Genomic DNA, 16,095 nt, shown 5'->3' on the forward strand with positions numbered 1-16,095 from the left:
TATCGATGATAAGACAAGTGCTCCTCCAACAGGATTTTCACGACAGCTGTATGTAAAAGGTGATGTTCAAAGTGGGAGAAATGACATTTGCATCCAGGCAGGTCAAGAGAAAAGTAAGTTATGCTGTTTTTTTAACTAGTTGTCCATTATTAAAAAAGATATAAATCGGGTATGAATGGGATGGTAGGCAGAGGGTTCCTTCAAGGAATATGAAAATCTAGAGATGCGGAATATGGCTTCCACGTTCTTTTCATCCTTTTTGGCGAGGGATGATGTCCATGAAGAGAGGGACGAGGAAGAAGAAAAGAATATCCAGAAGTAAAAGAAAAAAGAAAAAAGAAAAGAAGAGCGAACGGCCAAATGGAGTCGGATGCGCCAACCTGATGGTATATATCAGCAATGCCTATACAGAGAGGTCCCTGATTCAGCCTCTCACTCGTCCATCAGGTCCCCCCGTCCTTGTCTGGCGAACGGGCTAGCAGGTCAACTCGTAAGCTCGCTTGGCCGGGATCCCGCAGTCGATGCCAGTGGATTAATAACTAACTGGCACCCCTCCCCATCGTCTAGCGTCAGCAGCAGCCGAATAAGATCTGGGCTGGAGGGACGAGTTATCAAACGATGACGGTAGGAGAGATGTTGGCGTTGGCCCTCCACCCTCCCTGGACGCGGAAAAAGCAACAAGCACAGGAAAACGACAGGGAAGAAAGAGGGCGAGAAAAAAAAATGCCCGTTCGATGCCACAGGAGCCTGAAACTCAAGCTTGGCTTTCTCCTCCCTTGAGCCTGAACGGTCGATCAGGAGCTTTTCGTGTTTGAGACTCGCTTCCTGGTGGTTCTTGTGCCGCTGGTGATGACGAAGGGCGCCAGGGTTCTCGCTCGATGGCGGGGGATCAACGCTGGAATGACTGACAGCCAGAGCTGAGATGTGATATCAAGTCGGCACCGCGTAGATAGTTAAGGGGCGATTCGGGAAGATGCGATTAGCAACGGGCTGCATTTGCTTCAGGCGTAACGAAGCCATCTCTGTATGCGCGTTCGGGAGTAATTGCTCTGCCCGTAGTCAGATACTCCGTCCCCTCCACCACCACACGACCGCGTAAGTGTGTACTCTACTCTGTCGTCCACGTCAAGGGAGGGTGTCCAGGATGTGTTGCCTTTAAAGCTCCAGCATGAAGTTTAAGAAGAAGTCCATAGCTTTCCCTAGCGAGCTGCTGGTATCTGCTGTCAGTGGGCAGGGCGGGGGGGAGGAGTTGGGGTTTTGGGCTTACACAACAGTAGCCAGGCTGGCCGTTTGAGACGCTGAGCCTCGAAACACGTAATGTCTGGCTTCGTTTCGCTCGATGCACCTATCAAGTGGCCAATGGGCGCTGCTGAGAGGTGTAGGGGTGGGAACCTGGAGTAGAAATAAAGCAATGGAGTTTGGTGGTGGGTGGAAGATAGATTGAAATACGGAGAATATATGGAGAAGAGTGGATGAAGACGTAACATCTGCGGTGGGTAAGGAAGATTGATTGGTATTACTGTATATGCAAGTTACTTCGATCTAACTTCGATCTTTTAAAGAGAGATAGATGAGAACAATTTGGTATTAACTAATAGGTATGTATGGGTATGTTGTTTCTTGTAATACATGTGGTGAAAAAGGGGTTAAACCAGATTAAAAGCATAAGTATCGAGCAATTAGTAGGAAGAAGAGACGATGGAATCAAAGTAGTTCTCATCACAGGCCGGACCGCTGATAGGAAAAGAAACAATGCAACAAATAGCGAAAAGCCCGTAGCACTGAGGGAGCCATGCCGGCTGGCGGAAAATCATGAAAAACACATAGGCCACAACGCCTGGTAACATAGGAAAATAGGGAAACAAGATCCTCATAGTGTGAAATGAGAAAGTGTTGAAGGTGGCATCGTATGTGGAGAGGGGGGGATGTACATGATATTTGTCTAGATGGTGGCGGTTTCAACCATCAATTGTTCGCCTTCATCAAGGAGAGTGGTAACCTTTGACAGATTCGAGATCATCCTCTTGCCGTGGCCGACCAGTAGTAGTTTTTCGGCGTTGGCAGGCAGACCAAGGTACGTTGGTGGTTCTCGTTCAGGAAGTCGGTTCACCCATGCGAGGAAGTCCTGAATGCCGGTAGATGTTGGTAGGATAAGAGCCTCGTCGTTTTCCACGTCAGGGACCAGTTTATGGTCGTCTTCAAAGGCTGCGGGTGTCAGGAAAGTATCGACAAGCTTGGCAAGGAGTGCAAAGTCCCCAGCATCGTCGATCTTTCCACCATATGTTTCTGTGATCAACGTCCGGATCAGGTCCCAGGGGATCTTCTGTGGAGCGACATTTGAACGGCCCTGGGCAATTGACGCAACCCAGGTATCGATGATAAATGCAGAGCATTCATACTATAGCTTAATGTTAGTTTCTCCCCCCACTGCTGTAACAGAAAAAATGTTGCTTGCACTTACATCGCTATCATTGAACTCCCAGAAGCCCTTCCATCCAAGGCTTGGTGCATACCGGAGTCGTTCCTGAATAACTGCGTGGAGGAATGACAACAGGAGATATAGGCGAGCTTTCTCGACAGGTGGACTCGTAGCACGTAGGCTCAGAGATGACAGCGAATCCTTCACGTTTGCACGGACTCCGGCCGGTTGTTCATACATCAGAACTCTCGATGCCCTAATTAGGTTAACCGGAATCTTAGGACTTGACTCCATGGATAAGAAGAGCCTGAAGTCTTTGTGGGGCTTAAGCGACTCCAGACGTTTCTCGAGACTCTGGAGCCATGAAGGTGCCAGATGGACGTTCTTGACAAGCACCCAGTTTCCAGTTGCTGCTGCGTTGCTAATAGCCTTATCTGCGCTCTCAAGGCCTTCGTTCGAACCCATGGCAATGTTGGCACAGCTTCTGTGAGTTCGTTCAACAAGGCCATCAACTTTGTAACTTGCATCGAACCCAGGGCTTGAACTAAGCGCGATTGGAGTAGTTGAAGTTACCTGTTCAACAACTTCCTTCAGATCATCACCGTCATCGAGCAGGTCTTTGCCGAATACAGTCACAACAAAGCGCTCTGCAGCGGGTACAAATCGATCAAGTCGGAGAAGTTTAACAAGCAGCAAGGACCGTAATTGTTGGTCAAACTCGCTTGTTCCCTCTTCCCAAACGTTGGGCACGAAGTTCTCTGCGAATTCTTCCGAAAGGAACACTTCCCATTGCTCTGCGGAGATATTTGGTAGAGTCGATTTAAATACCGACATCTGGGCAAGCGCTGACATTGCTGGTGCTCGGAGGTTGCTATCTGCTGACACATCACATCCCTCAACAGTGGTATCCAGTATCATGTCTATCAGCCCTTTGTCCATTGGGTATGGCGATGCTTGCGCAAGGAGGACGGCCAAGGTGACACGGTCCTTCTGGAGTAATCCAAGTGATGTCCGTTGGAAGGCGGCAATAAAGAGGTCTCGAAGTATAATGTTGACCCGTGCAGTATAATCGCGTTCCTGGGCAAGCCTCTTGTTATTATGGAGAACATCATTGAAAATATCCACGAAGTATTGAAGAGAAAATTGGTAGAAATGATTGAGATGGTGAAGCTGTTCGAGAACTGCAAAGACGGCGCTGCACGATCTTGCGATGATGTTGTATTGCAGCGTGATATTGTCTACTTCTGCCATCACTCCTTCAGTCTCAACCATCTTATTGGAAATTTCCCATGCTTCTTTCTTAAGGGTCTCAAGAGTTTCAATGACGTTATCATCATCAAGGATGTTTCCACGAGATTCGTTCAATGCCTGGAGTAGCTTCTTCTCTAGTTGGCGAAGATGGATCTTGAACTCGCCTTGCACCTTGATGAGGTTCGTGCGACGTTCGTCAACGTCTGGACGTTCAGATTTCAATACTTCGTTGAGAGACTGTGTTTGCAAACTGCTCTGAGTAACTGTAAAGTTGACAAAGGTTGTTCGGCTGCATATGTCTGGCGGGAATGAAGCCGAAGGATCGCGAGTGGAAAGGAACAACTTGAACGACGGCGAGAAATCGATTTCTTGCTTTCCAAGTTGGATGAGCACACGACCACCAGTTTTCTGGTACTCCTTATTGAGAACATGGTTGAGAATCGGGTCTAAATGCTCTGCATCTTGAATGAGTATAGGGTTGCCGAATCGAAGAGCACTCTCAAGCTGTTTGACAAAGGAGTCGTCCAAGAAGCTTGTCACGGTAAGTTTTCTGTCTCTGTTCTCTTTCTCCAGGAACTCCGTAACACGGCCAGAGGGATCAATAATTAGGGGGTATCTGTTGAAGCGATTCAGGATGATAGCATTTTCCGTGCACAAATCGTCGACGGGGAGTGAATTGCTCTGCCACGAGAGCCTCTCGTCTGCATTCGACAAATACTCCGTTACTGGATTGTGTGGTTTCAAGTCGATGTTCGATTGGGATAAGTGATGCATCCAGTCGTCAATCATCGCCTTTCTGAACTGTTGATCGTAAAGACCACCATATGCAAGGAATGCTGCTGCAATGAGAACATCGCCAACAAGGGTTGATATCTGTGTTTCGAATGTCTTGCTTCCCTCTTCCCATCTGGATCTTTCAGAAGATAAACTGTCAAGAAGACGGACACTCCTGTCAACCTTGAACTCAACTCTGGACATCTCGCTCTTAATGGCTTGTGTTTCGCTAATCAGGGCGGCGTATTCGACCTTGTAAGTTGCTATACTGTTCTCAAGGTCGTTGATTGTATTTTCAATTGCCTGGGCTTCCGCCTTGGTTTGCAATGCCTGTTCCTCCAACTGGCCGACCTCTTCCCTAAGAGGTCCAACGCGATCCAAGATTGAGGAGTAATTAACCTGAGCTTGCACCCATTGTACTAGGGGCCCACAAGCCTTACTTGCATGGTTGACGCGCTCGAATGTAAATTCCTCCTTGGAAAGGAACTCGTTTAACATCTTTGCTCTGAGTTGACGGGTCATTTGTCTTTCGTTGTCATAATTGACGATGCTTGCAATGAAATCGTCCTTGCGAACGATACCTTGAATCGTTTTCCAGCTTTCTACCTTATGGCCTAGGAGTGCACACACTGATTCAAGTGCCAGCCTAACACCTGATGGAGGGTTGCTCATTGATCTCACTTCAGTCAGATGTTGCTTTTTGATGTTGCTGACGCTCTTTTGTGCCTCAAGAACTGCTGGCTCAGCATTAGCAAGATCGTTGAGCACAATTTCTTTTCGACTGGCGACTTCCTTCTCTTGCTTCTCCAATGCTGTCTGAATTTCAAGCGATGCCGATTTACGCTGTTCAGCTTCCCGTTGGTCAGCAACCATTCGCTGGAGTTTCTCATTGGCCTCAGCATCTTTCTTTTCAAGCTGATTCTTCTTTTGAGCCAAACTAGCCCTTAGATCTCGTACTTTATCAACGGTGTCCCGAAGTTTTTCAAGACCAACGTTGAGATGCCTCTGTTGCTCTTCCAGATCCTCACGTTTTTCATTAAACAGCTTAACGTAGTGCGCCACAAAATCGAGATAGTGACGAGGGGTAAGGTATGTTGACTTGTCCTGCTGTTTCTGGAGCCGTTGGTTAAACCTATGTAACGAATAGTGTACATAAACCATGGCATTGACCACAGTATCACGGTGAGAGGCAGGGAGGGAAAGGCCACGGTATGCAACTGGTATGCTATCCGGGGCAACGAAGTTCGGCTTGTCAAGGTCGACTGACTGCGTGAGTTCATATCCGACTTGGTACAATGCCTGGTCAGACCAATCTCCCATCCAGTTGAGCACACATCTGTTGAAGAGCGCAGGACTAGTTGCCGCCTTAGAAGATAAGCCATCTTCAGGGGGGTTCATAGTAAAGACAACGTGAAGGTTGTTGACAATTTGTTGAGTAAACCATTTGTAAAGCTCTTCTTGAGAATCAAGAAGTAGGCCTTGTCGTTGTGCACCCTCCTTACAAGCCGTCATCAGGGAAGCAAATTCGTCACCCTCAAACAGGCCAGGGACTTCGGCGTTTGCGAGAAGAGTGTTCATTCGCTCCAAAAACCCGGAATCCAGTACATTTGCTTCATCCATGATGAAGCATATCTTCTCGCCTTTGCATCCGGCTCTACGGAGGACACTCCTAAGGTCTTCGTCGAAGTCCTCGCCAGAATATTTCCCGTGTACTTTGATCTGGAAGACTTTGAGACCATTCATCCAGGCAACGAATCGAGATAATGTAGTCTTGCCACTGCCGCTTACTCCAATTAAAATAAGATGCCCTTGGGGCTGACGGAATACTCTGTCGATGCGCAGAGCATGTTCCAAAACATCATTGAAGAGTACAAGAGGAACGTCAACTTCTTCCTCACAGAATGTGCGTAGTCGCGCCTTGACAAAATCTCGTAGTTGCTCTTGCTCCACAGGAACGTAGTTTTTGGATAACCAGTTCGAAAACAGAATTGGCGAGCTCAAGGCTGCATTCTCATCAATATTGGGGAAATGTTCTAGGGCAATCCGCTTGACCGACTCAGCAGTCCACTGTTGTTCGCTTTCATCCACGAGCCTATCCTGAAATAATCGTAGGGCTTCGTGTGCCCAGATTCGGACCAGGCCTTCAATGGACAGGTTTTCAAGTGGCTTGATTGCTTCATATACACCACGGACCCATCTAGTCAATTCACGCGGAGAATAAACATAGTGGGGTTGAATCTTGGTGGTGAATCTGGCCTGGGACTCTAGGTAGAACTGTACCATAGCCTTTGTGAGAGCCTCGGAGTATCCTCGGAGCATTGGTATGATTTTGAGAACTGCGGAGTTGAATGTACCATAAATCTGCAACAAGGATATTTCGCCAGGATAGTCGACCATAACCAAGGGCGCATGGCGGAGGAACCGCTCCCCCAAGGGTGTTCGGCCTGCATCGGTTGGAGGGTTACAAGCACCAACAAATTGGATTCTATCGAGAGTAATCCATGTCTTGTCTGAGGTTCGCCAAAAGCCGTTCTGTTCGACTAACTGCCTTAGGAATGAGATTGCACGTTGAGTTCCATAATGATCACGAGCTGGAAGGTTGATTTCATCACAGAAAATGACGAGCCAGCGACCAATTTGACTAGGAGACATTACCACGCCATTCAATGTTTTCTTGTATTCACAGTATTGTTCGAAAGTTTTGATAAGTAAGTCGGGTGTGGTAGCACTAGAAAAGTTGAGGCCAACAACCTCCATATTCGGTAGTTTTCTTAAGGCTGAGAACAGAGTCATCGTCTTTCCGGAACCTGGTGGACCGCAAAGAAGGAGTGGTTTATGCTCAGCAAGCCATGAGTAGAGGACATCCTCATGACGGACGGTATCAAGAGTTGGAATGATAACATCTGTCTGTGTCACCGAGTGAGTATTAATCTCGATAGAAGGCACTTGAGACTGCCATGGAGTCCATTCAGCCTTGGGTAATGAAACATCATAATCAATCAGTGATGCAGAATCACCTAGTAGAGGGGTATCGGTTGACGAGAAAGCAACCACATATTCACCAAATTGCTTCCGCTCGCCAAGAGGACAATCGCCAGTCAGTGACCATACAAGTGCTAGAAGAAGTTTTTTCGACATGTATGACTCTGCCTGCTCAGGTTCTAAGGGAAAGTCGACATGTTGAATGTTATATTCTAGAATATTCCGGCAAGCTTTGTTTAGCAAGCTGAACAAAGTGCCAAGGGCCCGAATATCACTATATTCCATGATATGCGTGTATTTTCTGGCCTCTTGTAGTGCGTTGAGTATAACATCGTCTCTTAGTAGAAGCTCCCCAAGGAATGTTGCAATGGCGCCTTGAGTTGCCATAGTTTTTGCGGAAGACTGCCCAGCAGGAACACTGTCATCATCCAAGTCCTCGAATATTTTCTCCTTGAGAGACTCCACGTAGTTTGTGATCATCATAGTTGAAGTAACAGTGTCATCATTGAACCAAACCATACCACAGCGACTGACAGTAGCGAGAGTGGCATACTTAAGGTTTTCGACCTCGAACATCACTCTAACGTTTGGAGGAAGATTTAATCGCTCACCATTGGGTAGAGTAAGGAGCTTGTTATCGTCAAGAACACTGTTGAGATTTTCAACCCATTCAGGGTCGACATCTCCATCGAACACAATCCAGTGACGTTTAGAGTCCTCACCTCGAAGATTGTCCACAACCTTTCGGAGAATGCCAGTGAAAAGGCCGTCGGTCCATTCACGAGTAGTGTTGTCGAGGTTTCCATACAAAGCTTCTTTAGACATAACTTTGGAGTCGATGATGTGAGAAACGCCTTCTATGCCCTCGACGCGTTGAAGGGCCTGTAGGAGAACTTTCCATGCTGCACTCTTGCCTGATCCAGAGCTGCCTACCATCATCACACCATGATGAATGCCTTGAATCTGGTATAGCTGCAATATCTTAGCAATCCAAATGTCTGAGGCAACATAATGGTTTTCAGCGGCGATATCTTTAATAGCTTGAGTGAGTTTCTCGAAGTTTGCTGGGACGTATTCAACTCCAGGGAAATCACCAGCTTGAATCTCAAGCAGAGTTTCAACATCTTCCCGAATGAGTTTTGGCGCAATTGTTTCCCGGATACTCTGAACAATGATCTGTGGTTCAATGTGTTCATCAGGCCCAATATCTCCATCTGAACTTGCAAGTCTAAGTCGCTTAAGGCCACCAGAGCTGACCAGAACGCTCTTTAAAGCACGAAGCCCGAAATCATAATGGGCTTGTTTTGAAAGGCGGCTGGCGCAGTGATCGAAGAAGGGTACAGTTTGCCTGGAAAGGGCTTTTGCTTGTTTGAAGCCTTGTGAAAAGAGCATGACTTCAGCGATAAGTTCTTTATCGGGCTTGGACATGGCAACACTTCGGAAGAGTTTCTTCAAGTTATCTGGTAAGTTCGAACGGCCAGCATATCCAGGGTTCATGGTAATGAAAATTCCGGTGTTCATGTTAACTCGTAACTGTCGTCCGACAAGGTCAATCTGAGCCTTTGTTTCGTCTTCACTATTCTTCAATCCTATTTGGATATTTTGAATTTGCTGTGAGACCGCGGACAAGATTCGCTCTTCAAGACGATTAAACTCGTCGAAACAACCCCAGGCACCTACCTGGCAGATACCTAGGAAGATTCTACCCATTGCTTGGAAATCGAACGTGTCGTCGCAACAGAATACAAGAGTGAAACGACCAAGTTGCAAACCAAGTGCTTTCACGGATTCCGTCTTACCAGTTCCAGCTGGCCCATAGGGAGATCCACCTAATCTTTGGCAAAGTGCTTGCGTAAGGGTTAAGAAGCATCGGTCTGTAAGTGGTGTGCGGACAAGGCGTTCTGGAACACCTAGATACTCGAAACCGTAGCTTAGCTTTGCATTCGCCATGCAGACATGGAGACGCTGCAAGAAATCTCCACTTGGCTGGTAGACGTATCGCATCTGTAGGAGCCACAGGTAATGAGTTGGTGACGAGGCATTGAAGCTCATGAGTTTTGTAATTGCATCTCTTTGGTGAACGAATTCAGTGATTAGATGTTCACATTTTTTGCGCGTAATGGCATCTAGATCTCCGAGAACAGTGAGCGCGAGGATGTCAAGTACCCTAACCTCAGCATCATACAATGCTTGTAATCCACCACCGCCAGCTTCAAGTGCTTTTTGAACAGCATTCGTCCACACTACCTGACTGCCCAAAACCACGATTTGAGCTGGATAGTTTGCGATATAGTCTTGGAAAGCGGTGGAGTCGACTTCCGAAGCACTGTAGATAGGCTCAAATTGCTCAATTGCCTCCGTTAACAGTTCGGCAAGCGTCAATTTCACGTTGTTGTCCAGTGCAGTAAGCCAATCATTGATACGAGGTGTCTTCACTAACGACACTTCACGCTTCAACATGACTTCCTCTCCTTCCTTTGAGCTAACACCAATGATGTTTCCATCGTCATCAATGAGAAGGCCAGAGAGTCCGGCGAACATCTTCTTGAAATGCTTTGCAACCCGAAGGGTATCATTGCTGTTGCCAATTATTTCAAGGAGATCCTCGTCTCCGACGAAATAGAAGCGTGGAAACGACACACGTTCTTTTTCGAGGTATTCACCTAGTGCCTTTTGAATCTTGTGAAGCAACTCTGCAAGCCTTTCAAGCGACTTTTGGACGCCAGTAATAGCAAGGACATCGAGTATCAGAGGGGATTTGTAGACCTTTTTCATGACTGCAAAGAATTCCGAGTTGATGTTTTGGAACCTTCCGGACTCAAGGGGCAGAAGATGTTTGATATCAGCATTTCCAGTGAACACTCCTTCAAGATAAACCCACTGTCTTTGGACATCGATCCAAACATCGAAAAGGACATGTATCCTAGTGAGTTTGTCTTCCCAAGTCGTGGCCTCTTCCTCAAATTCCTTGAAGTAGGGAGAATGTCTCATTGCCTGGAGAGAGTTCAGATTTTCACTACATTTAGCAAATAGATCATCAAATCCACGAATCAAGCGACATTTGTTTTGGTAGTTCACAAGATCCAAGGTATAACTCTGCCAAGTTTCGCGAACGCTTCGCAAAAACTCTTCCAGTGCCATCTCTCCCTGAGCCTGTGTAATGATGTCCCGGATAACTGATTCACTGGGTCCGAGTTGAAGATCCCAGACATCCCCCAGGGTCATTGATATTTGTGAGAACCGCTTTCCTGGTTTGAGGGCCTTGAAAATCTTTTGCCAATGGCGCTCCCTAACAGCCTCAGATTTCATGTCCGCGAGTAACGGGTTGACTTTTAGGAAGCCGCGTAGAACATTTTGTATATGTTCAAAAGCAGCGTATTGGCGCATTCGACTCGGCATTTCCTTTGTCATTTTTATCAATCCATCTAGAGACTGGCGAAGTTTTCGTGGTTGGATGCTATTCCAGAGCGTATCACGTAGTTCATTTAAACTCTTCCAAATAGTAGACAGGGCAGCCCATACAGCCATGAAATCTTGTACTTCCTCAAGAATGGCAGCAAGTGTAGTTTCGGGGCTGCTAGGAAGATCGAGAGCTTCCTTGGCTTTTGACACCATTTCGGACTCAGATTGTAATTTCTCAAGGCGGGATTGGAAATAGCTAAGTGTGGCGGAAGCCTCTTCAGGGGGAGTTGATCCTGAAACGGGCTTTTCTTCGTTCCATTGGTTGACGGCTTCAGCAATCTTCTCATTAATGACCCTGTCTTCCGCGGATATTTTGGCCCTAAGCGCATCTGTCTGATCCTGCACGGTTTTGCTTCTGCGTTCCAATATCTCATTGAGAGCATCCCACTCTCCAGAAACTCGATCAGCAGGAAGCCAATCACTAGGAGCCTGATATCTCTGTCGAATAAGTGTTGCTTGGCCTTGTAGGAACAAGTCAATCTCAGGTTCCCAAAGTTTAGCCTTTCTCTTGCATTGCTGGACAATGGTAATAAATGAAACGGCTTGGGCAGTGGAAGAAGCTTCCAGTGACTGCCCTTCTAGGTCCCGTCGTGCTGCCTCCAGTTCTGCATGAACATCTCGCATACGGGCTCCTAGTTTTCCTGCAAACTTAAGGAGAATCTCCCGCTGCCATTGGTCGTACTTTGCGTTGACCTTTGTCTGGACTTGCTCATAATCGATGCGAACATTTCCGAATGAGCGGCGAACCTCGGATGTGTCGAATGTTCCGCGGCTTTTGCGGATTTCATGTAGTAGCTGAAGCCACTGAGACAGGTCCTCCCCGAGAATATCGTAAACATGAGATGACTGAAGGTCCCATAATGACTGGAACTGAAGCCATTTATCCACATACTCTGAGATCTCCTCCAGCCGTGCTTCGATAAGTGAGTACACTTCACCCAGCTCTTCAGAACAGTATTGTGGAATGTCAGAAAAGTGGGTTTCAGAATAAGATCCGTTGTCAGCATGGATCGACATCTTATATCTCGAGGACTTGATCTTCTCCAAGTTACAAAGGACGCCGACCCATTCATCGAAATGAGCAAACCACGAAGCTCTTGCATACTCCAGTGGTGGGTCAAGATGCATGACCTGGTTTTTCATCGAAATCTCGTGGAGAGACTTTGGGAACTGGATATACGACGTGTCCTGCTCCTCTCCATTGCCGCTTGTTTCGATGGTGTTGCCCGCTGTAGATTGCTCATCTCCAGCATATTGAAAGGACGCAATCCAACGTCGAATGGCACTCCGAAGCCGGTCTTGAAGGATTGTTTCGATCTTACTATTGAGATTTGCAACCCAGTATCCAAGATTAGCGTAGTTCTCCAGGTTGAGTTTATCTATTGCAATCTGAATTTGATCGATGCGGTTACGGAAGACAGCCACGTCGTACGGACAGGTCTTCAGCGCAAGAATTGCTTTCTGAATATTATCGTCCATAGTGGACAGGGTTGCTGTCTTCGATTGCAAGACAGAGGTCGAGATTGCAAATTCACGGACGAATTGAACATGTTTGCTCTCACCGCGACCAGAACTAACAGACGGGTCTGTGGATCCGTTCGCAAGCCCTTGTTTGACATGAATCTCATAAGAATGGATAAAAGACTCCCATCGTAAAGGAAGGCCCTTTACTATTAGCGCCTGGACATCGTTTTGATAGCCATTGAGTAAGATCGCAGACTGTGACATAGACGCAATCGCCCTGATAGTTTGATGTAGTGTTCGAACACTCTCCATCAAGCTAATTGCAAACGGATAGACGCGTTTAGCTTCCTTCGAAACGCTAGTGATAGCATGTGGAATTTGGAAGTTCAGCCAAACAAGATTCCGGACCTCCTTGAAAAGGGCAATGATTTGGGCGTCGAAGTTAACAGCTAATTCAAGGGAGTTTCCGGCAGCGCGATTTCGAGTAATAACGAACAATCGGCCGGAGATGGCAATATTCCGTCGTTTGACATCTTGTACCCAGGCCTGGAACACTGGTCTAGTATCTAACTTCTTGCGGAACATATTACTCTCAGCCTGCAGCTTTTGCCCATCCGCATGCAGATCCCAGTCTTCACCAAGGACATCCTCAACCTTTCGCATATAGCCATCTAATTGTCGTTCTATCTGTTGAGCCCAAATGATAGCTCCCGAGACAGGGGGTAGATCTCGGAGCTGTGCCATTGCGTGGGCTTCTGAGTGACCATACTGCTGCTTGAACCGTTCATGCAATGCTGCGATGTCCTGCTTCACATTGTCAATAAGCTTTGTTTGGTACTCGCCAATAGCACTCCTAATCTTTGGTCGAACGAGCAATGCATTGAATTTCGAAAAGACTCGGAATTTCTCGTTGGCATTCTGAGCTGTAGCAAGTTTATCACGTAGCCGAGCAATCATCAAATTTTCGACGCGAGAAGTGCGCTCGTTGTAGGCAGATTCTGCTTGGATCCATGCTTGAGTTCCTTCTGGGCTGACGTCAAGAACATTCACGTCCTTTAGAGCATTGTATGCCTGAGTAACTTGCTCCACAGCGTCGACATCACCAAACTCTTCCAGGGTAGTCGAATTATCCGCTCCAGTAGACAGGGATGCTCCCCCCTGATTCGATTTTGTGCCAAGCACGTTGATGATCGTTCGCTGGAGTTGCTCATGGTTCGTACGGAAAGTGTTGATAAACTTGAGTCGGTCCTGAGTTTCGGCATGCCTTGGTTTAACCTTGATGGGAATAAATTTCTCATTGCGTCGTCTCATAGCATCACGGGCGACGTTGGTAAATTCTTTGATGTTTTCGTCCCAGGTTCGCCAGACAATCTGAGCAGCACGCATGAGTGAGTGGAATTCGGTGTAGTCATAATGCATAATACTCCGTCCGGGTATCAGTTTTTGAATGGTCGCGTCCAGGTCTCCAGAAATCGCCGCAACGAGAGATAGAGCTCGTTTTATCGGATACGGGCAAATGCGCAGCTTTTTGTTCAAGTGCGAGAATATGAGATTCAGCGCTTCTTGAACCTTCTGAAGAGACGTTGCAGACTCTAGCTCATCTAGAGGGAAATCCCGGAGAAGCTGATTATATTTCTGTACCGTTTCCATTGCTTCCTTTAGCCCAGTATCAGCGGAGAAACTGAGAGTGGTGGAAAACCGTTTTGCGTGTCGAAGAACATCCATAGTAAGTTGCACTCCAGCATCTCGTAGCGCAGTCTCGATACCTTCAAGTGCAGTCTCCATGGATAGCCAGAAATTGATCTCTTGAACTGCAGATCCATTATCAGGGTCTCGAGACATTTTCGTAATAGCTTGAATCGACTTTATCCACCCATTCACATTATTTTGTATGCTGTTTATAACTGCATGGTTGTCCAAGACACCGGCGGGCACAAGCTCGACAGACGGTTCAATGCCCCTGCTTTGAGCTTCATCGAGAGCGGCCTGCACAATTTCGTGCAACGGAAGGCTAAGCGCAGGTATCTCAATGTTCTGTTGTAGATGCGACAGGGCAAGCTCAAGCTCTGCAAACTTCTGCTTCGCACGAACCTCTCCGGTCTTAGGATCGGTGTCATTCCTTCCCTTCGACCCTTGGGCACTGTCATGCCCACGAGTGCACGCTTCGTAGTATGGTGATAGACCATGATGAACAAAGGAGTATATGATCTCATACGGCGAAATCGGCGGCCCCTGTGGGGTGGTTGAATTATTTAACGAAGCAAATCCAGGGAGTGTAAGGACCTGAATCTGTGAGTAAAGGGGAACGGCAGGGTCGATAGGCTGTCCGGGCTTGAAGACCGCCATAGCTGCCGTGGTGGTTGGGGATATGGATAGCTCCGAGCTGAGAGTGTAGACATAGTGACTGTCCTCTGCTGCAGAACTGTTAGCCAGCCGAACATGTACCTAAATTCTGCCCCTGGCATCCCCGGCACCTACTCTCATCGTCTGATCCATTGGCTTGCTCCGGCACAATAGTATCTTTATGCGCATATAGGGCTATCTGCGCTTCAGAGGCAAAGCGTCCGCATCGCTGGAGTGTCTCGGAGTACTTTGCTTGTGAAAGTAAACTTCCACTGCTTTCAAGGTCTCTCCTTAACGCTCCAAGCGTTCCCTGGATGACTTCAGCCAGATAGTGAAGCACGACTTCAGGATCAACAGTCATCGAGGCTGTCGGCGATGGGACGCCATTCGTCGCCCCTGGAGAGACGACCTCCATACTCGCAGACTTATAGTACGCGACCTGTCGCTGTCATCGAGAGTTATGGCGAAAGGAAGAAGGCAAGACTCGTGGAGAGCATCGACCTAATATGCGGTGGCCGTGACGTGTCGTTGATTAGGGGTGAGTAAGATAATTATTACAGGCTTGACACGTTTGGGCTCTCGGGTCTTAATCTCATTAATCTCCAGCTTGGGTTTGGGCTCCAAAATCTCCAGCTTCACCTTTTTTTTCTGGCTCGCAACGCGGCGATGTTTACACGTGTCACATGACTAAGGCCAGGGCCTGGTCACGGTCAGGGGTATATGTATGATGACTAAGCCAGGGGGAAATACTGGGCCACAAGGGACAAAAAGGCCTAATGCCCCAAGGATCCTTGGGTAATATTCCAACAAAAAATCCCCTTCTTACAACATGACAAACGCCCAGCTGTAGAAAATATTTCATAACATTGGTATTAACGATGAGTTTCCTACTATCAGACGGCCATCTTGATCAAAGAAGGCTAGATGGCCCGGATAGCGATACGATAATAGACGCTCTTAGGAAATTTACCATTTTCCTTCAAAGCGCAGATGTGGAAGAGAGGAAGCCAACGCCTGAATTATACGGTGCTACACCGGTAAGTATTTTACTATAAAAGTTGAAGATTGAGTTAATAATTTGTTCTTAGGGTCAACTGAAATATAATATTTGGCGCATATACCAAACAGTAAATATTATATTTTCTCCTAGCTCAGCGAATATTATTCCAATTAGTATTGAAACCGCGTTTATTGCAAATAAGCCACTGCGCACCCAAGAATACACCCATCTGACAAAAAAGAATTACTAAACCCCGGAACTAAGCCTGCCGATATCCTTACCCTCTTCTAAAATGATTATGGATAATGTTGCTCTTAGAATATGTTTACGCTACTGGAGATATCTACGTCGAGGAAGTCGTGTTGTGTCAAGTTAAACAAATGTGGAGGGTGCCACTAAA

General features: G+C 47.1%; 2 protein-coding genes across 2 annotated transcripts; one reads left to right on the forward strand and one right to left on the reverse strand.

Moving 5' to 3' along the window:
• Positions 1-1,942: 1,942 nt before the first annotated feature.
• MGYG_06217 (protein kinase subdomain-containing protein) lies at positions 1,943-15,110 on the reverse strand (the record flags this gene model as incomplete). The annotated part of the gene is made up of 3 exons (XM_003171623.1): positions 1,943-2,398; positions 2,462-14,766; positions 14,831-15,110. The coding sequence occupies 3 exons, from the start codon at positions 15,108-15,110 to the stop codon at positions 1,943-1,945; spliced, it is 13,041 nt and encodes a 4,346-aa protein (XP_003171671.1).
• A 463-nt stretch (positions 15,111-15,573) lies between these two features.
• Positions 15,574-15,945, forward strand: MGYG_06218 (hypothetical protein; the record flags this gene model as incomplete). The annotated part of the gene is made up of 2 exons (XM_003171624.1): positions 15,574-15,732; positions 15,784-15,945. The coding sequence occupies 2 exons, from the start codon at positions 15,574-15,576 to the stop codon at positions 15,943-15,945; spliced, it is 321 nt and encodes a 106-aa protein (XP_003171672.1).
• Positions 15,946-16,095: the final 150 nt, after the last annotated feature.

This window comes from Nannizzia gypsea, genomic scaffold, assembly GCF_000150975.2.
Source record: "Nannizzia gypsea CBS 118893 supercont1.5 genomic scaffold, whole genome shotgun sequence".
NCBI lineage: Eukaryota > Fungi > Ascomycota > Eurotiomycetes > Onygenales > Arthrodermataceae > Nannizzia > Nannizzia gypsea.